This window comes from Calypte anna, chromosome Z (assembly GCF_003957555.1).
Source record: "Calypte anna isolate BGI_N300 chromosome Z, bCalAnn1_v1.p, whole genome shotgun sequence".
Taxonomy (NCBI): Eukaryota; Metazoa; Chordata; class Aves; order Apodiformes; family Trochilidae; genus Calypte; species Calypte anna.
In genome coordinates, this window is record NC_044274.1 from 29093997 (window position 1) to 29120159 (window position 26163).

General features: G+C 39.9%; 1 protein-coding gene across 1 annotated transcript; it reads right to left on the reverse strand.

Annotated features, from left to right (window-relative positions):
• Positions 1 to 485: 485 nt before the first annotated feature.
• FAM174A (family with sequence similarity 174 member A) lies at positions 486 to 6007 on the reverse strand. Its single transcript, XM_030467582.1, is given in 3 exon segments — positions 486 to 549; positions 4056 to 4190; positions 5658 to 6007. Coding segments are annotated over 3 exon segments (456 nt in total). The 5' UTR covers positions 5915 to 6007.
• Between the last annotated feature and the right edge of the window lie 20156 nt (positions 6008 to 26163).

Genomic DNA, 26163 nt, shown 5'->3' on the forward strand with positions numbered 1-26163 from the left:
TATTAACACTGTAAACAGTTTTTTTTTGTTCCCTAAACCTCATATAAAACATGATAATTCAGTTTCAAAAAGTCTCAAAGAAAAAGGAAGTAGTTTTGCTTTTTACTTGTAAAGGATTAAGCATCTCCTCAACTAAAGCCAAGCTTTAACAGTTCTGAGAACTCCACAGACACTGTTTACTTAAAATTATTAGCAGAAAAAAGAAAAAAAATCTGCTAACATGCCAAATTAGTGTACAAAGTGTACACCGCACTTACTGCATACAAGGTTTGCCACAAGCAAAAAAATACCATTTTAAAAGTAGTGTCCTTCCCAAATACGTTTTCATTTTAGTTCACTCTCTCTGTAGGCTTTACAGTTAGAATCCTCTTTGTACAAAAAGATACAACAAATTGGTATAGTATTTATTGCATGAAATTAAAGATGCCATAACATACACAAATTAGTCTCCCCAGCATGGTATACCCTCTTGCTGCTTCTTCCTCTCATGGAGCAATCTCCTTCTCTGGTTCTAAGATTAAGTTCTTGCACTTAAAGGCACGTATTTCTCTATAACAGGAGAAAAAATGCATTAACCTGAAATGCCTCGTTCCAAGGGAAACTTTAGCCTATGTTTCTGAGGATTAAGCATGAAAAAAACTGAGGTGTAACAATTATTATATATATTTGCCTACAATAACTATTGTTACCACATTATAGCCAACAAAGTGCAATAAAACTCCATTCATTTAAGCTTCTCAAAGAGAGAGACAGATCACTTACAAACAACCTGTTTTTTTTAGTGTGTTCAATATATTTTTAAACTTTCAAGGCTTCTGACTTACTATTCAAAACTTCGGTAATTCTTGGTAGCATTCCATAGCTTGAATTGTATTGAAAACTGAGTAAGCACTTTTCCTTGAGTCTTGCAAGCGGTTGTGCCAGCTGCGTGTGTAAACCATTTGTTACATCTACCTTTGAAAAGCAATAATGTGACACTGTGATACCTCAACTGGCACATAGAAATTGCATTGTGAGAAGCCAAAAAAATAAAATTTCAAGCTTTGATATGTAACAGTATTCTAAAAAAAAAACCAAACCAAAACAAAACAACAACAACAACAAAAACCCCAAACTCCAAACAAAAACAATATTAAAACATCTCCTGATGCCCCAGACTGCAGATGCACAGAGAGTAGCTACATGGGTGATGATGGCAATGGAAGTACAACACAATTGAATTTATGCTACAACAGAAAACAATGTGGATTTTTTTTCATATAGTTCTGAATGAAAACAGCAACAACACTCAGCAAGAATACTCACACTTTCTAGGCCTAACCCTAGAAAGAGTAAAATACACTTAGCAGCTAACACTAAAAAAGCCAATAGGGATTTTGGACATATGCATATTGTCATGTAGATTATAAAGCTGAAAAAAAGCACAATTGTTTTAGTCTAGAAAAATGAAAGCAGATCAGAACTACTGCAGACTATCAACATGTCACAAGGACTGACTTTCTATATAAAAACAGCATTTATTTAATTTGTCATAAATCTCTTCTGAAGATATTACTTCTGATTTGTTTGTACAGTTTTCCTCAGCAAGTTAACAGAAATGTTTTGAAATTGAGCTTGGTTAGATCACTCAGTTACTCCAACACATTTTTGTAACGTATTTTGTACTGAGAGGTTGACATTATCATCTCCCTTCATGGGGTTATATCACTTTGCTTGTGTTAATTGTCAAATAAAACCTTATGCTTGCACCCGACCCCTGGTTGTTGGACTTTGTTCTCATGCATCCAAAAACTTCAAGGTACTTCAAACTGTAACATTTGGCATAGTTGGTAGGATGAGAACCTGTGGTCTGTAACAGTAGCTAAACTAAATGAAAATTTGGTGCAATACATCAAATTGAAGTTTTTGATGGTTTTGATTGTTTTATCCAGTCATAGCTCTAATAATGTGATTTTTTGGACTTACCACAGCTAAGGGCACGTGTCAAGCCTATTGTCTATAGTTATAAAGAGTTTTCTTTAATGTAAGTTAACTTCTTAATTATAAACCACATTAATTTCAACAGCTTTATATGAACTAACTTTAGACAATGACTGCTTTAGTAAGAAGTGTGGTTAAAAGACACGTGCTGATATTTTGGTGTCTGGAAAGTATAAAATAATTTTCCCAAAATGTCCAAAATATGTAAATTGGAAGTTTTTATAAGGAGGCAACAAAATCAGCACACCTGTCTACTTGTATAATCCATACATTTCAATATGATTTATTAACACCTCCTCTGCACTAGAAGACATAGTGCATATACCTATTTATTACATTAAAAGTATAGTGCCATCAGATAAAATAATGTTCTTAAGACATAAACAGCTCCTTGAAGCTTAAGCACACATACAACCATGCTTTATGTCCAAATAAGTATATAAAAGTATGATAATCTCTACAAGATTAATACAACAGTACTGTTGTTAATTGTATAATACTGTTTATTAATGAGGAATAGTGAAATTACCATGTTCATTCCTAGTAAAAAGGTTATTTAATACTCCTGTAAATAAACACTTACGAGGAAGTATCTGGTTTACTGCTCATCAAATACCTCAATGTCTAGTAAATACTCTGGGTTACAAGAGAACTTAAAAGATCTGGGAACAACACTGAGGGAATTCCTGAATATAATGTGACAATTACCTATTATGAAATAGGTATATTTTATACTGGAACATGACTAGTAATATGAGGTAGCCACAAGTGCCACATGATTTTCTAATACAGAGGAGTGATAAGCAAAGAGATTCCAACTAGTTTCTTCTAGTGTATGGGGTAGAAAAAGAGGAGAGTGATTTTGACTTTTGAAAAAAATTCCTAAGACTCATAAAATGGTTCGTGTTAGAAAAGACCTTAAATATCTAGTTCCCATTAGACTAGGTTGCTCCTAGACCCCATCTAACATGGCCTTCAACTCTTGGATGGAACACCCACAATAACTCTGGGGAACCCATTCCAGTGTCTCACCACCATTCCTTCACTACAAGTGTAGTGAGACATTGGAACAGATCATCCAGGGAAGTTGCGCATGCCTCCTCCTTGAAGAGTTCAAGGAATTTAATCTAACAGATTCCCCCTCAGAAGACAAAGTTAAAAAACACTGAACCTCTCACTTCAACTTCCAGAACTGTATCAAAAGTTGTTTTCTAATAAACAGCAGTACATACGAGTTACTAATACAATAGTTGTAATCCATATGAGATATCATGTATTGCATTTGTTGGATTGTTTTGCTTCAGAACTTAATTCAATTTAACATTAAACAGTGATGAATCAATTACTAGATGTGGTTGTGAGAATTCATCATTTTATCTCTTGTGATACCTGAGAGCAGTTGTCACAATGAGAAGACCATCAAACTTTGTCATCAAACTGTGATGGGATGGCATTACTCAATAAGGAAAGCCTTTTTTTTTTTAAAGCTTGAATTGCATTAAGTTTAAGTGTGAATAGATTGTAATGTTTAAGTCAAAGGACAAGGAAATATAAAAAATTTTCCTGCATCTACATAGATTCAGAGTGTAACTTATTGAATATGAACCTTTCTAAGTAGCAGTATCAAATCTAAAACCTGGTCCAGGATCATTATCAACTAACTGTTGACTACTTTAGCAACAAGAAAGTGGAATAAAGGTGCTGCAAGCAGAATTCATAGGAGAGAATACACAGGAAAAATCACAGAGCCTCCAAAATAAAAAATTTGAAAAAAAGAAAAAAAGAAAGGTAAAAGCTAGTTGTAGACTTTAAAATAATTTTCAATAACGATGTGGTATTTGTAACAAAAATTCCATACCTTCCTTTCCATTTCTCTGGAACTCACATGCTGAAGATATGGTGGTTTTCTTCTTGTTCACAATATTCTCGCTCATTTAAAATTCAAGTGATCTTGACATGCCTTCTCCAACTACATACATATGAAACACAGTAGTGAGCTTTCTCAATGAAACTGCTTATCATCCACACTCCTTGACTTCTATTGCTAGAAGTATATACAACTTCTATATACAAACCTTTGGGGACGGTTGGTAACAAACAGTGTTGTATCATCATCATAATCACCTTACTCCAATGGGGTCAGCTGCATGTTTTCTATGTTTGTATCCAAAACTCCATATCTTCGGGTTTTTCTGTTTTGCCTTCTGAACCTGAAATTTATTTTAAAATATTTAAGTTCTATGAATTCTTCTCTGCTTTCTATTCCAACAATGTAAGAAAATGATCCTTTAACATACAGCTATAATTAAGCTCTGAAATTTTTTATGATAAAATGTACACACTTAACTCTATGAAATTCAGAGGTCATACAATTCAAAGTGTCAACAGTCCACATGAAATTATTAGGCCAATGAGGTCACCTGTAGTATTGTACAGAAATATTGAATACAAAGAGTCTAAACAGATACTTCCTAGGTAAGTGCAAGAACAAGGTAAAAACACATTCCAAAGTGTACTTCTAGCAGATCCTACAATGAGAAAATAATTGTCTTGCTGCATAATCTCTACGTGTTTCATGCATCTCTATAGAACAGCACATTAAATTAAAGAGAAACTTAATGAATTTATAGCAGAGAAGTAACACCAGCTGTGACATTGAAACAGAACACAGTAGCAGTAGCTGAGAATTTTCTTCTCCAGTTTATGCAGTGTGAGGCCTTTAATTATTTGCCTGTCTTTTCCATAGTACTACTCAGATGGAACAAATGCAAGTTTCCTGTTAGGGTAAACTGAAACACTGAGAAGTGCTCGTGTCAATTTTCACTTGCTTAAAAGATCATGCTGCTTGCTTTAAGATACTATAAAATCCAGACATGCATTCTAATGAAAGTAAGATGGAAGGCTGCTCAATACTGCTCTGTCTAGATTTACTATATTTAAGTTGACTTGGACTGCACTCTACACCAACTGTGATCTTCCACCTACCTTTCTGGAATAAATTGTGAAGGTAATGGACACAGTAACCAAAGTATATCTAACTACAATGAAAAGTACATATCGAATTCCCACATAATTCATGTCCTTTATGCATAATCACACATTTGGGTCTTGGCCAGAACAGTTCAAAGTTTAAGCAGGAGAAAGTGCAAGTAGAACAAGGAGAAGAAGACACACACTGAGTATAGAGCTATGTAGACAGTAGCCTCCATGAGGAACATAAGGGCAGCTGACGGGCAATGCAAGCTTTCTGATGGCCCTTTCCATAAGAAAAAGATAAATTTACTTAAAAAGATTCTTCCTGACAAAGAAAACGGACAAATTTAGTTGTTAAGCGAGACATAAGTCTGCAAACGGGACAAAGAAAACCCACCAACTGCAGAAAACTAAATTCCGGACAAATCGATGTGAGTAGCGAGAAGTCCACTCGAAGAAGAGGAAGCCGATACAGACGCTACACTGATGGGCGGTTCCACTGCGGTGCCCGACCGAACACTTCTCCGCCCAGCTAGGAGCCGGGGGGACCCTGACAGCCAACACAACCGACCGGCCGCCGCCTCCTCAGTGATGCGCTGCATCCCCACGGTGCCCCGGAGGAAACAGCAGCACCTCTCCCACCCGCTCGCTCGCCCGCCCGTCCTCCGTGGCAGCGCTCCAGCCGCCGCAGCCCTCGCCCTCACCTCACGGTCCGGATCACGAAGTAGGCGATGAGGACAGCGCTAGCCAGTACCAGCACGGACAGGGCGCGCTGGGTCATGGGCTGGCCCGGCTCGTGTGACACCAAAAGGTCGCCCAGGCGGCTGCTGCTGCTGCTTCTCGTGGCACCCCCGCCGGGCACCTCCGTACGGCGCGGGGGAGCGGTGGCAGCGCCCCAAGGGGGAAAGGTGGCCGACAGCAGACCCACCAGTAGCCAAGGCAGCGGCGACGGCAGCCACATGCCGCCCCCTCCTCTCGAACAACAACAACAAAACCCCCCACCGCCCCCGCCACCTACAGAGGTTTTTTCGCGGCTGCGCCCGGCGGCCTCCAGGCTCACGGAAGCGGAAGCGCTGATGCATCCGTGCCCGGTGCTGCCTCAGCTGCGGGCATCGCGCACCCCGACCGGCTGTAGCCTGCAGGGGGAGGATGAGGGTGGTGGGAGGCTCATGTTCAGGGGTCTTATGCGTTCCTTGGTCCTGCCAAGAAGCCCACGGGCCCGGTGCTGCAACAAGCAGCCCTCTCTTCTCTCGCCACCCTTTGGAAGCGCCCGCCGGGAGAGGTTTTCTGCCGTGCGTGCGGCGGCGCCGGCAGCTGCCGGGCCCCCTCGGGTGTCTGCGGGACGGGGGTGCGGGAATGCGGACAGCGGCACCCGCGGCTGCCAGCTCTGCCTTCTGCTTGACGGGCGGCATTTTCTTGCTTTCAAAATCCGGCGGGCGCTTTTGTAGATCGAGCTAGCAAGGGACGTTCATTTTCTCAGTCGTAAGGGTGAGACGCTAAGGAAAATACCCTCGGGATGTGTTCCTTCCTCACCAGCCCAAGCAACTGCTTTGCGGCACGGGGGCTTATAACTGAGGAACAGCAACCACCTTGGTCAGCGAAGGCTGAGGCATAACTTAACATCCTCGTTTTTCAGTGCCTGCATTTGCAAAACTCCCCTCCTTAAAATCAAGGATTCTATTGCTGTATGGCCAGGGAATTATTTGGTTTTTTCTTTTCTTTTTCCCAGTTTCTTCCAGAATGACAAGCTAGTGCTCCTATTTCAGCAAGGTAATATAGTCTTTGAATTTTCAGAACAAAAAGTGAAAGTACAGCAGTTTTGTGTTCCTTATTTTGAAACACGGACAATTACTGAAGTCCTTGTAAATCTGAGTTTTGTTTTATTGTGTTGGGTTTTTTTTTTCCATCATTGAAATGCATTCAAGTCAGGTATAAAAATATTTCAGGCTTGCACTGAAGAATTTTTTTGGTGCCAAATTTAGGGAGAGAATTAAAAATAAGTGGTGACATTCTGTGATCATCCTTGTATACATCAGCTGTTAAAAGGCACATCTTAGGGCTATATTCCCTGTGTAAATTGTAGAATTTTTCACATTTGCAAAAGACATAAAGAACTTTCATATCTTACACCCAAAAGGTGAAAGAACTAGTGAAAGATGCTGAGACTGATAAATTGTCCATTAAAATTAATGAAGTTTAGTTTACTTTTAACTTATGCCTTGTAGATTAATTGAAAAAGAAAACCTCTGCAAGGTTATGTGAATGTCCAGGATGTCTAGAAAGGGGACTTTTCATCAGCAAATGGGATGGTAATTCAGAGAAATGTGCTTAAGAGCTCTATATATTCCTACTTTTTCTCATTTTGCTAATTCAACTGAAATGGCATTCTGTGCTTCCTGATACTTGTAGTGACAAAAGGGCACAGTACAGAACACATCTGTTCCCTTTTACCTCAGCCCTATCAGTCTGTCGATACCATCCTTTACAAAGGCGTCATGTAATGACTTTTGTGATACTCGGGAATGAAGAAACCAGAAGTGAGGGTGCTTCTCTGCTTTGATAGGAGGCTACCCAGGTGCAAGCTGTTTTCTACCCATAGGAGCTGTATTAAGTTCTTAAACATGGAGTAGCTCTATACCATGATTATCTGACTGTACCTATACTTAACCTTGCATGGATCAGAAATCTTTTCAAACAATCATTTTTTAAAAAGCCCAGAGGTTAATCTGTCCCTTTTCTCGTATTGATTCTTTCTCCATGATGTGGACACTAAATAATGTATGAACTGTGGCAAAGAGTTGCAGGAGAATATATTCTGCAAAGAATTTGCCAATACATTTTGTAAAAATGTGAAGTCTAAGTGATACATTTATAAATTTTTGTACAATCAGTTGGAAATGGGGCCCTGACTGCATTTTAGAATGCCACTAAGTGCCTCTTAAAGTAGGTGCCTTTCAAATTCCAGCTATTTAGGTCTACATAACTGTTATTTTAAGTGTCTTAGTTAGCTCTGGACCAAACTAATTAACCAATTGTAGTTAAAACTGAAAAATACAGTATGATTTCCAAATACGGATCTTTCCAAAGTTTGAGAAAATACTATTTTAAACTATTTAATTTAATATGAAATACAAACTATTTAATACTATTTAATAGTATTCTAGTGGTTTACACAGATGTTCCTGGGAGGAGACATGGAATCATTCATCCTGTACGTGTGCAATCACAGAGCCAGAAGTTACTGTGTCTGGTATCATTGAAGTAAAACAGTTCTGTGGTGTTCTTGTCATGGTAATACTGCCCAAAGTACTTAAAATAATGAAGATATTGTATTTCCATGTAAGTTTTTTGTGAAATACCTCAGGGACTGAAGTATCTTCTTGTTGTTTAGTACTATAATTTCATGTTTATTACCTTCTTTTCCTGTACCAGAAGGCTTTGGTAACACCAACATCAACTTCTTTTGCTCAAGAACTAGAAGTAATTAAGAGGACAAAAAAATCTAGGGGGAAAAAAAAATCTCATGCTTTTAGAAATCATGAACATGTATTTAGGAATATATAATATAAGCTGAAATTCGTTTTGGAATAAAATGTGTAAGGTTATATTTGCTAATAAAATCAGCATTTTATGTACTCCGTATTTTGCTTTCTTATTTTAAGTAGGAGTATAAGATCTGGCAATTAATTTTGTTCTTTTATAGTGCTTTTATATAATCAGATGGTCAGATACAGTCTGCTTTTAGTATGACTGCATGTTGCTGGATGTAGACAAACTAATTTGTTTCAAATAATAAATAATTTTATATATAACTATTTAAAAAATCAGTTGTTTATAGTAATAACAAATGGGCTTAAGGATTTTTAAGTTATTTCTTATTACTGGTCTGAACAATTTTTTCTTTGGAAAGTTTTCATCCAGAACAGTATCTTCTAGTATTTTGGTTAACAGTATATTTCTATTATTAGTCTCACATTTATCCTTAGATGAAACAGCTTCCAGAAGAATCTAGGCTGTGTACTTCAAGATGAAAGCTGGAAGGGGTCACAACTGGGAAATGCCTTTAGCCACAGCCATCGGTCCCCTGTAGTCCACAGCAGGAATAGTTGTACTGGGGAAGTACTGGGGAAGTAGCATTGGTCATGTTAAAGATGAATGACAAATTTGCAGGGGACATGAAAAACCCTAAGCCCTCCTCAACTGCTTGAGGTAGAACAATACACAACCCCTTGTCCTGGTAACACCACACTCTAACAAAGCCCTGAATGAGTTCCCAGGCCAGGTATGGGGAATCTCATCTATCAACCTTTGTTAATTGCAACAGCATAACACTTCCATAATATAGGTTGTGGAAACATTTCCCACACAATCTTTCCAGAAAAAATTGACATTTTGTGAGTGCCCCAGGTAAAGATACTGGAGAGGGCACATGCACAGAAATAAGGGTTCTTGCTTTGTCGTCCCATCTGGAGGGGCTCAAGTGAACACCTGGCTGTGCAAGATATGCCAACACCACCACCCACCACCCCTCCCCAGAAGGTGGGGTCAGGTGTCATAAAAGAGGCACATGTGAAATGCTGGATATGCACCCGCTATCCAAGGACCACGGCTTCCTACTACCTACCAAGATCATCGCTGCATCCAAGGGTGCTAATACCTCCTCTGTCTCTTCTTTATCTTTATTTTGACCTCTCTCTCTCTCTCTGTGTCTCTGTCTCTAACCTTATATAGGCACATGAGGGTAACATAGTTCCTAACTTTGTTAAGTTTTACTCCCCATTGCTTTGTTAAGTTTTGTTAGTTGTAACCTGTTCTTTTGGCAACTTCCTTAAGTTTTGCTAAATTGTAATGCATTGCTTTGAAAGTACCATCATTTATCATTCTGCTAGTTGTAATCTCACATGCTTTATAATCTTACTCACCTTTAAGTAAAGTTGTTTACTTTGTTGTAAAGTTTTTATACAAACTTCCTGGGTAATCATCTTACTCCTGAGTACCGCGCAGAGAATTCCCAACCTTAATGTCAGCAAATCTGTTGTTAAAAGCAATTAATTAGAGAAGAATGATTAGGCCAAGCCACACCTTGGCCCTCTCGTAAGGAGTTTAGGAAGCAAGAGGGTCCAGTCCAAATCTCCATGGGTCACCCTCCACTCTGGGGAACCCTACCCGTGACCCATATGTGGGACAGAGATGTGCCCACTTCATGGGACATGATCTTTGGTTTGGCCCCCACATCTGGGGAGCTGTGTGAGCTGTGACAGTGCTGCACCCAATTTGTGGGGTGTGGCAACTGTGACCATGAAATGTGGCCTGTTGTCAGCCTGCGTATTCTCAGGGATGGGTAAAATACTTAACACATTTTCGTATGAACCAGTTTTTGAAAGCCGAAGCTGAAGCTGTCATTAAATTTAACAAATTAGGAATCCTGTCACCTACCTCTGGTAGTCCGTCATGTGCCTCTAGGTAACGTTGTCACTTCTTGGTATCTTGTTAATATGCGTCTGTAGTGTCCCTTTATGGTTTTCAGCAATTGCACATCCTTTTCTATAACAGGATACGTTTTTTAAATATTTGGCTCCTACTTTGCTGTGTACATTTACAGCCCTAGAATGACAAGGTTAATACAAAAAGCTTGTGTCATTACACAGCTCAAACATTTTTAAAGTGTGTATTATGCAGTTTGTCAGATATATCAATTTTTAAAAACAAATTTGACAAAATTTTTGTTTGATAAATTGTGCATGAGAGAAGTGAAAATTTCCCTTCTAATCCCTCAGTCACCAACAGACCCTATTTCCTGTGCTTCATTTTTTCCTGTGCTTTATTTAATCTTCAAACTGGAGTTTTGAAATCTGTCATCTGGGTTAAATCAGAACTACTAATCTATCCACAGTAGTTAGAAAATTCTCTGAAGTCTGGGAAAATTTGGCTTCACTCTTTGTTCATGACTGTTCTTATATATACAGCAAAGATACAGCCTAGCATCTCAAAGATAAACAAATAAATAACTGTCCCCTTCTTATGCAAGCTGAGATTATTAGGAGTTAACAGAATTAAGCACTGTGAAATTCTGAGAATCTGAACCTAAGACTGAGAATGTTTCTCTCTTTCTTATATAAAACAGCCAAAATTAGGGTAGACAAAGTATCAAGGAAAGCTTTGTGTGATCAAGTGTGCCAAAAGGATTTGCAAAAAATACTTTTTTTTTTAAACTCATGGGAAACAAGTATGCCAAACACCTACTTACACCAGCCTATTACATTTCTTGAAAGACAAATGCTGACCAGAAGTACCAAGGATCTCCTGGAATATTAGGATTTTGTTTCAAAGCATTGCCCTGAGAAACAATTTAGTTTTTTATTTGCAGTTTCTAGGCAAGTATTCAAGTCATTAGCTAGCAGCAACATAGAGATACTATTACTTCACGATGCAAAATCTGACAACTGTGGGGAACAGCTAGACTTAACTAGAAATAGAGCTTCTTTTAAAAGAGTAGCACTCCCTCTACCAATAAATACTTTTTTGTTTTTAATGAGCTGACTTTCATAACTGAATTAATTTTAGTCCTTCTGTCTTAATTCTGTAACTTATCTTTGAACGATTTAATTGTTGAAAAAGCACTTAAGTTTGACTACAATAGTTTTGAGTTGCACTACATGTCTCTTAATTGTATTAAATCCCCGCTTTTCTATAAATGTCAAAGAATTACACTTATATTTTTGTCTACAGATGAAAGAATTAATAATATCTACTGAAATTTTCTTTTCCCTAGTGATAAAATTCCAACTTGGGAAGGCCTAATTCTGTTTTGGAAAAATGCAGTGACTGAGGAACCTACCTCAGCAGAATAGAAACTTGTTCTGTATCACTGAAAGTTAAATCCTGTATCATTAAAATCTTGTCCTAACCAAAACTGTCTGATCTAGAGAGAAGAGATATAGAAATTTACACATACCCTGAGCCATTTTGAAGTTGAGCCATTTATTTGTGGTAGAGAAAACTCAAAGAACTGTCTTCCCATAAATCTATTAAAGCTGAATATTTTAAGATTGCTTTGCCTTCATCATACACGATTTTATCTCTCGTGTCTTCCTGCCTTATGTGCAGAAGATATTTCCAAAAAACATTTGAAAAGTTATAAAACAAAGAACATGTTTAGAACATGTCTTATTTTAATCACAAATGGTTACAGAGAGTATAAAATACTCTGGGACAGTAAACCGCTTGCTGAATATCAGAAACCTTCAGGCCATTTGAGGCATATGTTGTCTTCCCAGATTTGAGGTTTTGAGTTTTACAGTAAGAGAGGAGTGGATAGAAATGAAAAGTAACTCCAGCTTTGCAGGTAGATGTAACTACTTTGTATTTTACAAGCTCTGTTTATGGGGACTATGGGTTTATAATTTATAGGGATTATTAATTCAAGGAATTTGTCAACCTGTAAAATTTTGAATACTGGACAGAATGGAAGAAAAATTCTAGACCCCTAGACAGGGGTAAAACCAAGTAAATTCCTGAAATGCGTATGGGATTTCTTCTTTCAACTATTTTTTTACTTCATTTTCGCAATTCAAAAGTGCAACAGAAAAGAATCATTTAAATAAAAATGCTCTTGTCTGAGTTAAGTAAGAGAAACATCTTTGGAAATAAAGAGCAGATGACAGAAATATTTGAACTAGATATTCTGAATGTGTCATGGGTAAGTTTTTTAGAGGCACTTATATGCTGAGTTAGCAGAATCTTCACAGAACTAAGTCTTTAATTGGGTTCAGTTCTAACCACTGGTAGATGCAGACTATGGCTACACAGAATTGCTGTGATTTGCGTTATTATATTATATTATATTATATTATATTATATTAGAGCACTGCCAAGCTAAAGATTATTTTTGTTGCTCCCGCCTTGATATATGTGAAAAAATGAGACAAGATATCCAGCTGACATGATCACAGTGTCCTAATCCACACTGATCTAGAGGCCTAGAATTTAACTAGTAAAGAATAGATACATAGGGATAATTTATAGACCTACAGGCGGAACACATGTGGAGTTGGAAAGGTGCCTCACTTGCAAGGCAGAGGAAGGAATGGGAGGAAGCAGAACACGTGATGGGACCGGTGTTGTTCAATATCTTCATCAACGACTTGGATAAGGGTATAGAGTGTACCCTCAGCAAGTTTGCTGATGACACTAAGCTGGGAGGAGTGGCTGACACACCGGAAGGCTGTGCTGCCATTCAGAGAGACTTAGACAGGCTGGAGAGTTGGGCAGAGAGAAACATGATGAAGTTCAACAAGGGGAAGTGTAGAGTTTTGCATTTGGGGAAGAACAACACAATGTCCCAGTATAGGTTGGGGGCTGACCTGCTGGAGAGCAGTGTAGGTGAAAGAGACCTGGGGGTCCTGGTAGACAAGAGGATGACCATGAGCCAGCAATGTGCCCTTGTGGCCAAGAAGGCCAATGGCATCCTGGGGTGCATTAGAAAGGGTGTGGTTAGTAGGTCAAGAGAGGTTCTCCTCCCCCTCTATTCTGCATTGGTGAGGCCGCACCTGGAGTATTGTGTCCAGTTCTGGGCCCCTCAGTTCAAGAAGGACAGGGAAGTGCTTGAAAGAGTCCAGCGCAGAGCTACTAAGATGATTAAGGGAGTGGAACATCTCCCTTATGAGGAAAGGCTGAGGGAGCTGGGTCTCTTTAGTTTGGAGAAAAGGAGACTGAGGGGTGACCTCATCAATGTTTTCAAATATGTAAGGAGTGAGTGTCAGGGAGATGGAGTTAGGCTCTTCTCAGTAGTGACCAGTGATAGGACAAGGGGTAATGGGTGTAAATTGGAGCACAGGAGGTTCAAGTTGAATATTCGAAAAAATTTTTTTACTGTAAGGGTGACAGAGCCCTGGAACAGGCTGCCCAGGGGGGTCGTGGAGTCTCCTTCACTGGAGACATTCAAAACCCGCTTGGACACGTTCCTGCACGATGTACTCTAGGTGGCCCTGCTCTGGCAGGGGGGGTTGGACTAGATGATCTTTCGAGGTCCCTTCTAACCCCTAGGATTCTATGATTCTATGATTCTATGATCAAGTGCAGTTGTAGTCACCTTTGTTGGTATAATGATGCTTCTAGAAACTGTTAAAAAATTCCATATTAACAAGCATTCAGAGAATGAAAAGATGCAGGACAGAAGAGCTAAAAGGAAAATCTTACAGAGAGAAAGGATTTGAATGAATATTACTCAAAGAAAAATTTTCATAGTCCTTACAGCACAGGAAGAGTATATGAGGCTCTGAAAAATCTCCAACCAGTATTAACTGATGTAAATAAAAACAAATTCCAACTTCACTCTAAATTTTGTTAAAATGTTTTATGGTTCAAAAGCATAAACATTAAATTGCAAGTAATACAGACATCTTCCAAAAAAAGGAAAAACACTGAAAATTCACAACCCTCCATAAGAAATCCTGTGCTCTTACTTGTTAATTGCATCTAGCATCTGTGCTTTTCCAATTAAATCTTTCTATACTCAAATACAGACGATCTAACCAAATTTCTGGTAAAAGCTAAAAGAATCCCCCACCAAATAGTGCCCACACCACCACACTTCCCCTACCTGCCCCCTCCCTAAAAAAGACCAAGCCCCTAAGGTAACAATACTGGTAATTAGCATAAAGCATAGACACAAAATTTGTTTAGATTGTATCAACTGAAATTCAAAGAACCACACACAGTCTTGAGAGGGCATTTGTGGTGATAATCATATTTATTTATTATGGACTAAAAATGCACATTTGCAATCATGTACCTTTGCTCATTTGACTCACAAGGTCACCAAACCTGAAATTAAAATATTAAGTTCAAACTGTGTGACAGCTTTAACAGGATACATACTGTCTAGGAATAGGCTACCAAAGCCACAAGCAGACAGAATCAGTAATGTGTCTATTAGGTGTGTCTAGTAAAGACCTTAATTATTCTATTTGACATATAGAACAGGAGACATAATTTAACAGTGTAGTTTAGGGCTGTGATTTTACTTGCAAAATCTGCTAGGTTTAAAGGACTAGAGCAAATGGCCTGAAGTTGCACCAGGGGATGTTTAGACTGGATACTAAGAAGAATTTCTTTACTGAAAGATTAGTCAGACACTGGAACAGGATGCCCAGGGAGGTGGTGGAGTCACCATCCCTGGAGGTATTTAAAAACCATGTAGATGAGGCACTCTAGGACTCTAGGACAAGGTGATTTTTTTTTTTAAAGTGTATATTTTGGAGGGTGGTAGGATGTTGACAGTTGGATGTGGTGATCTTAGAGGTCTTTTCCAATCAAGACAATTCTCTTTCTGTGCTTCTGTCACAGTTTGGCAGCCTCTGGATGGAGACAGGGCCCCTCTACTGCTGAGTACAGGACCCACACTGAACAGAAGGGTTTGTGTGGCAAATGGGACCCCTCTCTGTTACTTCCTTGACTCACAGTTGGGTTGGAGAGCCATCTGCTGGGCCCAGCAATGGGTGTTTCTTGGGAGACTGGAGCAGCCATCCTTCTGGAAACATTACCCCCAGTGGTATTACCTTGCAGATCCTGTACTCTCACACACAGGGTCGTGGTGGGTTTGCCATGCCATACACTCATGTCTTCGCCAAGGTCACATAGGGTCAGCCACAGAGAACTCCGTGTGGAGTTCTGCCTACCCTGAGCTGGTCGCCCAGGGAAGTGCCTGCTTTCAGCAGCTGATACACAAATCCATTCAGAACAGTAAGTGCTAGTCTCCATCTCCATCTTGGATAACTTATCATGCAGCTTCTCAAAAGAGGTCTTTAACTCTTCAACCATGGTTTTGAACTCCTCAGCCAGTTTTTCCACAGCTGAGACACAAGCCGGTAAGGGGTTAGAGACACAATGTCATTGTACTGTCTTAGCTGGCTAATAAATTTACGAAGAGTGAGTGGTGTTTGATCATCTCCCTAAAGATCCTTCCTCCCAAAATGTGGGAGTACGTAGCAGGGCCACTCTGTGTGAGTTTTTTAAGCAGAGGCCTCCTGCATGGCACTTCATCAGGATCCTCAGTTTTCCCATCACCACAGATGACCTCACGAACTGCCAGCTCCCTTGGATATTTGATGCCTCTTTCCACGGTGTTCCATGTAATAGGGCGACATTCGATATCCTCCTTATTAGGATATTGGCTTTTTACCTCAGACAAAAACGTTTCCGAAGATTAGGTAAGTACCGCTTTTCTCCCAATTACCTTATCAATGCCCCCATCTCCCTGCTCTCCAGGTCTACCGTATCCCCTCCCTTGTCCCAGACACGCAGCATCCAAGCAGTCACGTGATTCACCTTCATCATAAGCACAATCCTTTCTTAAATTTCGTATTTCTTTCAGAGACATAGATTGGAAAATTATCTCAGGTTTCGAATCACTCTTCTGTGTCGTTCCTGCCTCGGGCTGACTCTCTCATTGATCAGGGTTTTCTGTTGTTTCTGCCTCTGAGTCATCATCATAATTATCACCCCTCACCGGGCGGTCCGACTTCTTTAGATGCTTTCTGTGGGTTGTGACAGGGGTGACAAGGGCTGGTTCCAGTGTGGAAGAAGTCCCTGGCAGCGGCGGGGGAGCGGTGGCATGGGGGACAGTTTTCCTGCACAAATATTGAACATTGAACCACCCCTGGAACATATTCAGGCACAATGATAACAAAGACAAGTAACACCAACCATCACCAAGGCCTCCAGACAATGTTGGGTAGAACTCGCCACAGGATCATTTTGCATAGAGAACACATTCATCAAAGAGCCTCCAAACTCCACAATCAAATTCCCAAATGAACTCATTCTCACATAAATCACGTTTTTAACGACATAGAAAAGTAACATGGCTGGGAGATGGGACCATATAAAACAACATGCATGGATGAGTAAATTCAAAAAGGCAGTGTATAACAAGCCTTTCACCCATGTAATTTTTAAATCCATTTTATTTTTTTTCAATTTCAAACTTTCCAATATTTTGAATTAAAAGAAAAAAATAAATTCAAGCCCCATGTCGGGTGCCAGTTATTCTGTCACCACTCAGCAGTTTGCACGGACCACAAACCTAGGAAAGAACTGCTCTCTGTTCCCCCCTCCCAGAAAGGGAAGATAAAAGGGGAATAAAGACCATCTACTTGAAGTTGGAAACTGAAAACAATTGGATACAGATTTACTATCAAGGGGGAAAGGTATTAACATAACCGATAAAGTAACAAAGAATATATAAAGTAACAAATAAATATATACCTACACAACCCAATGGACATAGGCTCTGGCCAGCAGGTGTCGAGCTGGTGGTAAAGAAGGGTAGGGGAGCAGCAGCGCAGCCAGGAGAGAGCAGGAAGAAAAAAGAGGGAGGAGGTGCTGCCTTCCCCCATCTTTATAGAGTATGGGCAGAAAAAGAGAATAGACCCCTCTCTGTGTTCCACCCCTCTTATAAGTCCGAAAACCTCCTTCTTTAATTCCTCCTGTTATAATGATGACAGATCTATTCCAGCTAGCCTATCATCAGGGACAAGGCCCATTATTTGGGACTTTTCCAGCGGCTTCTTTGGCTGCTCCATCAGCAAGGTTATTTCTAATTTCCAAGGTAACTTCTAACAGGCAACTGGTGGCTTCTAGTAGTTGCAGCGTGTTTACTATACAGTTACCATGGCTGCCTATAGACCCCTTTTCTTCCAGGTAGAGCCATGAGCCTGGACAACACCAAAGGCCTATTTTGAATATGCCCAAATATTAATTCATTTACATTTATATAATTTGAGTGCTTTAGTTACAGCAATTTATTCACCCTTCTGAGTAGATGTCCCCACAAGGGAATAGCGCAGATTTGATGATTTCTTGGATGGTAGTGTATAAGGGATCAGAAATTATCTAAGGTTGGGATGATGATGGGAAAAACATTGAGTAGTTGCACAAAGGTTTACCTGACAACAAGAAAGGAATAAGAACAGGTATTGCTACAGAATTGTTACAAGGTGTGGGAACTTGGTATTGAAAAAGAAGCAAACTGCTGACTTGCACAAAGAAAGAACCACTATTAGCCATCAGGATCACAAGCCAAGGGTCCTCACTGCAAGTGCTGGCCATGCTTGCTGGCCAGTGTTTATTACTTCATTGGATTGGATGAGGGTAAAAGAGGTGGCATTTGGGTGGGAAGAAGAGAGATCATCTGCACACTGATGAATATCCAGGTGATGCCCTGAAGGTGCTGTACCTACCTCCCTCTCCATCTCAATGCTATTTCCTTGGCTCAGCAGTGTTTTAGGAATGCGTGGGCTGGTAAGACTCTCTTAAATGCAATCTCTACATAAAGGTCTCACTTTGTTTGCATGCTTGCTCTCTTGCCTTGCCAAGAAACTACTATAGCAGAATTAAGCATTATCTGTTTTGGTTGCTTGTTTGCTTTACTGCTTTAACAATAAACTGTTTGGGTTTGTATCAGACTTAAGCAATCCGGAGGGTATGTATGCACAGGGATCCTTGACACCCAGTAACATGTAGTGACAGCATACCTAGACATAGGAATTAGTTGCTTCACGAAACTGCTGCTGTCCATATACCAGGTGTTATCAGCATCTTCCAACGCTTCTTACTTCAGGTCTGGCTGACTGGAATACACAGTTTTAATAGTTTAAATACAGACATGGGTTATAGGTTCTTCCATGGTCCCAATGAGAAAAAATGCTATATTCACCATGCTAGTAGTGACAATTTCCATATCATCTTGTTCAACCAAGATAGCCTGATATTTTAAAAATCTGGATGGGGAGAGCCAATGCCCTCCTTTTTGCTTCAATACAGCAGTTACTGTGGGGGACTTGTTTGCTGTCATTTTCTGTTCCACGGTAAACTTGCAAGCCTCATGGATGTTAAGTACAACTGCTGTCACAGCTCATAAGCAGCCAGGCTACCCTTTGCTTACTTCGATCTAATTGTTTGGAGAAGTAAGCTACTGCTCTTTTGAATGGCCCCAATTGTTGTGCTAATAATCCCAGGGCAATTCCCTGCCTTTCATGTGAGAATAGCCAAAAGGGCTTAAACACATCAGGGAGTCTCAGAGTGGGGGTTCTCATGAGCTCTTTCTTTAGCTGGGCGAATGCCTTTCCAACTTCTTCTGCCCATATCAGAGTGGCTGGACTCTCGGAATATCGTACAGAGGCTTGACTATTAGTCCATAATTATAAATCCATAATAAGCACCAACCTGTCATGCCCGAGAAAGTCTGGAGTTCTTTTACTGTTTTTAGCTCAGGTGTCCAGCAGATAGCTTCCTTTTGTTCAGGTCTGAGCTCTCACTGTCCTCCCCAGATCTCAAATCCAAGATACGTAACTTGTTTCTGGGTCAGCTAGGCTTTCTGTTGAGAAATTCAATACCCGCTTAGTCCCAAAAAGTTAACGAACTTACATTCCATTGATGACAACTCTCTTCAGTCTTGGCAGCAATTAGGAGGTCATCAGCATACTGCAGTAAAGTGCCCTCTGCTATTGGTGGATTCCACAATTCAAGTTCTTGGGCCAGCTGGTTTCCAAAGATAGCTGGGCTGTTTTTAAAACCTTGAGGTAATACTGTCCAGGTTAACTGGCTTTCTCTACCAGTTTTAGGATTTTCCCATCCAAATGCAGAAATATTTTGACTCTCTTTATCCAAAGGTGTAGAGGAAAAGGCCTCTTTTAGGTTTAAGATGGTAAACCAGATTTTTTTATCCTTTAATTTAGTTAGTAGGGATTAGCTACCACCAGGAGCAAGTCTTCTACAATCTTATTTATGGTTTGCAAATCTTGCACCAATCTATAACTTCTCCCAACCTGCTTTTTCACTGGCAGAATAGGAGTCTTATATTTGGATTAGCATTCCACCAAGAAACCAAAATTTAGAATTTTGTCATTTATATATTTTATTTCCTTCCTATCCTCTAATTTAAAGGGATAATGTCACAGTCTTACTGGATGCGTTTCTGGTTTTAGTTTGTTTTTTATCAGTAATGCCCATTTTGATCTGACCCGGGTTTCAGGTGCTCAGACTCCCAGATAGACCTGGTCCATTATTTCTTCAGGAACTTGATTTTCTTTTGCATCTAGACTAGACCTAGGCTGAAAACCTCTATTAATTGATCCTTTTTTCACTTTGTATTCAATTTTATCTTTATTGAAGATAACCTACCCAAGCAGGTACAAGAATTTGTGTGTACTGATTTGTTTTCCTAATTTGTAACTAATTGGCTTCAAAAAGAACACTTTCTCTTGCTGGCCAGTTGCACCTAGTGCTCTTACAAATTCTTTGTCAGTAAATCTGCTAAATCTAATTACTTAACCTGCCCAGGTCCCCCCTGGAGTCAGGATCCCAGTCTTGGTTCTCCCTGGGCATAACCAGATTAATATCATCTTGTGCAGGGACATGCACATAAACAAGCTGCACAACTTCCACATACTCATCTCCTTTCACTGACTTACAGTCAGTGCAATCTTTCTTACTAGTTTTCTTCCTATTAATGTCTTCTGATGACTGCCCTAGGAATAGATTAATAACCTGTTTTTTCCCAGACCTGAAGATGGACCCAACATGCTGTATTTTCTCATTATTTCCTTTAGTGGATCAAAAAACTCGATTGGTGTCTCTTTTGGCCCCTGCTTTATCACATGTATAATGGACCGACTTGCAGCTCTGGGGCTGGCATTTTAAGACAAATTTAATCCAACCTTTATAGATTTTCAAATTTTGATAATCTATTCTGTCATTTGGATCCCAGTTGTGTTCAGTTAGTGGGATATATTGTTCAATTGTCCTGTTCAGTGTTTGTGCAGTTATTAGAGCCTGGACATGGGTTTAAGCAGTTTTTAAAACTAGTTGTTTATCAGTTTCTGTTAATGCATCTAACATCATATCAATGTCTTTCCAATCAGGATCACATTTTTTCACAATTAATTCAAATATTTTTGAAATCTCTGAGGGGTCATTCTGATACTCCTTTGCTTGTCCTTTCCAGTCTTCTAAATCACTGACGATGACAGGTGCCTTTACATGGGCTGGGCCAGTCAACCCTATTGCCTGACAGAGGGGAGCTTGTAAAATTAGCTTCTTCTTACTAGGGGTGTGACCTGTAATGGGTAAAATTTTTGTTGCACTAGCTGCTTCATCTTCAGAGGAGCTTTCCTCTAGGGAGGGGGGGAACAAACACCTCAAACTGGGGAGGAGGGAGAACAAAGTCCTCTAACCCTTCTTAAGGTTGTGTATACATTTTTGGTTTTGTTTTGAGGCATCTTAGTCCTATATAGTCCTATACTGTATGATGAACACGACCTTTTTAACTTTCTATTTTCTTTTTTTTCTGATCCTTTTCTAAATCAAATACAAGTGGGTCTTGTGGAGTTTGTGTTATACCACAATCCAGGCCACTCCAGGTGGTTTAGTAAGCATACATAACTTCATCCCACTTTTCATTTCTCCACAAGAATATCATTAATTGTAACAGAGTGTCATGCTTTAAAGTGCCATTACAAGGCCATTTTTCTCAGTCCTCCAATTTATGTAATGGCCGCCATTGATTACAATATTTTATCAGGGTCTTTTTATTAATGCTTCCTCCCAGTGGACCCCCAATTTGTTTCCAATGGGCAAAATTACAGCCCAAAGGACTATTTATCAAAAGTCCTCTGCTCTGTCATCCTTCCATTTTGTGAGGTCACCTTTGTACAATAAAATTTGACAATTTTGGCTCTGGACCACCAGCTATTCCAGTGAGACTGGAGTTTGTACTTGAGGCAACTGAAGTCCAGCTACCAGATGCCAGTAAGACTCAAAGGCTATTCTTCAGTTTCTACACTTCAAATCATATGTCAGATAGCATTTATTCCTGGGATGCACATACATACGCTTCAAGCATTTTTACTCAGCTTACACTTCATCTTTCTCTGGCTGTTTTCCTCATGGGATAACAGAGCTGCAGATCCAGACTCCACACTTGCTTTGTATCAATGATATGTCTCATTCAATCACAATCTCACAACTACAAATCAATCATTTACCACAATACAAGACAAGAAACTGCAATTCCACACTTAAAATAACAGCAGACCAATATGGCAACAACAGGCAACAACAAACCATAAATACAGACAATGCCAATATATATTCTGGTGGGAGTTTAACCCACAACCCCAGATTAATTCCTATGGAACTCATTCCCACAATTCTCCATTTAGTTCCAATGGGTCTCTAACCCACAACAAAGCATACCTGTCTAAGTCCAAGCTTCCTTGCCTAACTGGACAGGATATGCACCTGCTCTGCCCAACCATCTTTAGAATTTATGACAGGCTACGAAATGTCAAAAGATGGGCCACCAGATACCAGATTAAACTTCATTTAAAGAATATCTTTTCTCTTAGATGGTCCTTGTCTGTTCCCACAGTGATGTGACAGAGGTGAGGAGTCCCTCTGGAGAAACCTCCAGTGGTACCATAGAAGTCTCATTCCCATACGGGTCCTGCAGCTGAGTAGAGGGGTCTCATTAGGGGTGCCAGCTGAAACAAAGAAGTTTACCTCAACTGCATTTTGTCACTGTTAAGTAGGTATTCTTTATTAGCAGCACTGGGGACTCACAGGGATTCTTCCACCATACATGGGCCGTAAGAAAAAAGGCTCAGGTGGCTTTTATAGCACAAAAGGAGCTGCATACTTATTATTTTTCCAAGAACTCATTAACATGAAACTGCCTATTCTAAGAAGTCACTAATATGAAAACACATCATATTAGTTAGAGCTATTGTGCAGTCTCTATTGGCATGTAGTGATTATCCCCACAATCACAGCCCCTCCAGTGGTCATTTACTTCATCCATTGGTCATTTTTCCTCTTCATCACTTGCCCTCTGGTGAACTTAAGTTGCTGTGTTTCTTGGTTTTGATGATGTTACAGTTTACACTGTTCTGAGCCAGTCTTCTTCTGTTCCTGTGGTTACACGTCCTTATCTCCCGCATGCCTTCCTCCCTTGTACAATACTACTGGTTAACCCTTTTTTGTTTTTTTTTTCTTATCTAGTTAGTGCCATAGCTCAAAGCACATTCTCAAGGTTAACCATACAGAAGGCCTTATGTTTAGCAGAGGCACCTTCCAGTAAAAGCAATCCTTTCAGTAAAAGACAATATTGATGTCTAGCAGAGGGGCTTTTCACAGAAATTAATATTCTCTGGACTCTAGGACCAGTCATCCTTCATGAGTCAGGAAAACAACTAGAGCCTATGATCTGGATCTATGCTTTTTAAACTGACCTACCTTCAGAATAAGTTTTTCTCTGGTCGTTATAAATGTGGTTTAAGTTTTCTCTGGTGAATGCTGAGTTACCTGCATTTACTCTTGCAAAATAGAAAAGATTGGAAAGATTTCCATGAGACTTACCAGGACTCACAACAATCACGCTGTAAATACAAATCGTAGCATCTCTATTAGATCTAAATTATTTATTATTAGCCATGATTAATAACCTGCTAACAGCCACATAAATGTACAAGAATTTGCACTCTACTGACTTCTAAAATACCTGAAATGTAGAGGTCACTTTAAATATGATAAGTGTGAAGAAAAAACAAATTAATACCATGTAATCACTGAATTCCTTCTCTTGTCCTCTTCTTTATTTAACAATGTTAATAAAATCTGCTTACTTTCCAGATGAGCTGCCCATTAACTGTTGACTGCAGATGAACAACTTTTTCACCTGGGCTTAATTATTTAAACCCTGAAAGAATAAAACAAACACTGAGTGCTTTGCAGCAGTGCACCATCAGCATTTATCCTGAATGTTTAATTATGATGTAAACAGCCATATGTAGTTGATAAATCTCTTTTCTAGGTTAATAGTAAGGAGCTGAACTTGCAATTCCATTCAACACAAGACAGGCTCATAGTAAGGGCACTGACACATACAAAGCATATGATGTACTGTTACATCACGTTACAGTTTGAGGGGGAATAGGCTAATTTTCTTATATTGATATGAGAACTCAGAGAGAGAGTGTTGTTCAGGATCCCAGGAGATCCAGGCAGCAAAATTGAGAGGGGGTCACTATTCCCTCCCATTTCCTGTCATACACTGTATGTGTACACAGACAGGAAGTCTGCCTCTTCCTGCCTCTCTGCCACCCATGAAGAATCCTGTTATGGACCTGCAGCCTGTAGAAGATCACAGAGTAGACATTGTGGACCTGCAGCCATGGAGGTGACTGTGCCCCAAGTAGTCCATGGCCTTGTGTTTGCTCCTCAGGGACTATGCCTTGCAGCAGGGACTCATGTTGGAGTAGTTTGTGATGGACTTTTTCCCCTGCCAGCTGCTCTACACATACAGAAAGCTAGTCATGATTTGAAAGATGGCAAATCACCCCAGCTCCTGGAAAAGCAGACCCTGACCAAATATGCCCCTGAAAAACTCCTGGACTTGTCAGAAACCACTGGCAAGCTGGAAAAAAATTACATCAATGGTGCTGGTGCATGGCAGGGAAGTATTGGGGATGCACTTCTCCAGCAGAAACATCATTCAGAAAAAAAACATTTCTTTCAGGAATGGCTGCCCCATCCATAGGCCTGAAATTATCAGAGACACACCATCATGCTTGGGGAATGGAGTCCACTCACACCTGCCAGCTCCCACATACCAAACCAAATCACAATCTAGGCCACAACAGGTGAAAAAAGATACACTGCCAGGGTGTCTTGGTTCTCTTCTCTCTTTTTCTGCGGAACAAAATAGAATGCCCTACACAAATGTAAAGCAAACTAATAATGATACTGCATGTGATACCACCAATAGTTCTCTGATAGGACAATTTGGAGTGCCCTAATATCAAAAGACATCAGTTTGTCAAGTGCACCTTTTGAATAATTGAGTTAAATTTGCTTTTGGAGAACTAAATTTACAGGTACAGCAAATCCCACAGACGATGCTATGGAACCACTTAGCTTTGGAGGTGACACTACTCTAAGAACAAGGCATATATACCATCACTACCTGAACTGAAAATGCCAAACTTATGGCTTTTATCTGCCTTAGGATCTTTAGAACTCATGCGATGAAAATGGCCAGGAACATAAAATTAGCACATGATGGCTAATACCATCCTTTTAATATAATAGAATCACAGAATGGCTAGGGTTGGAAGGGACCTTTAAGATCATCCAGTTCCAACTCCCCTGAATGGGCAGGGACATCTTCCACTAGAACCAGGCTGCTCAAGGTCCCGTCCAGCCTGGCCTTGAATATTTCCAAGGAGGGGGCAGCCACAGTTTCCTTGGGCAACCTGTTCCAATGTCTCACCACCATCACAGGAAAGAACTTTTTTCTGATGTCTAACCTAAATCTCCCCTCCTCCAAATTTTAAACTATTTCCTTTGTCTCTCACTACACACCTGTGTAAAAAGCCCTACCCCAGCTTTCTTGTAGGCTCACTTCAGATATTGGAAGGTTGCTATAAGGTCACCTCAGAGCCTTCTCATCTCCAGACTGAACAACCCCTGTTTCTTTAGCCTGTCTTCATTGGGGAAGCTGCTCCATCCCTCTGATCACTTTAGTGGCCCTCCTCTGGACATGTTCAAGCCCTTCTTATGCCTCCAGAATTGGACATAGTACTCCAGGTGGGGTCTCACAAGAGGAAAGTGAGGGGGAGAATCACCTTTCTTCTTCAGTCAGCATGTACTTCACCAGAATGCCATGACTTTTCAAATATAATGGACTCAAATAGGATAAACTAATGACAACAGTAGTTAAGAGCTAAAGATTAAACTAGGCCATAACAATGAGAATGGATGGTCTCCTTGCTTGAGTGCCCAAAACCATATTTAAAGGTTAGCTGTTGAGTAGAAGTAGACTCATAATAGGATGGGTCTTGCCATGGGACCCATAGTAAGACTGGCTAAGAACCTGATGGTAGCTGATAGGATGAAGGCAAAATCTCTAGTTAACTTAGCTAATTTTAATGTTAAAAATCAAAATACTTTGTGAATAATGAGCATGCCAACTTGGTATCCTCCCCAAATGTTTTAAACATGAGCTTAGATGCATCCCTGAAGTTAGGAGTTGTAGATGAATGATTGGTAACCAATCACGTATTCTGTTGTGGTTTTCATTTGTAACCATTTTCTAAACAAGACACTAGCTATTGCCTGAAAGGTCTGCTAGCTTTGAGAATTATGTATTGC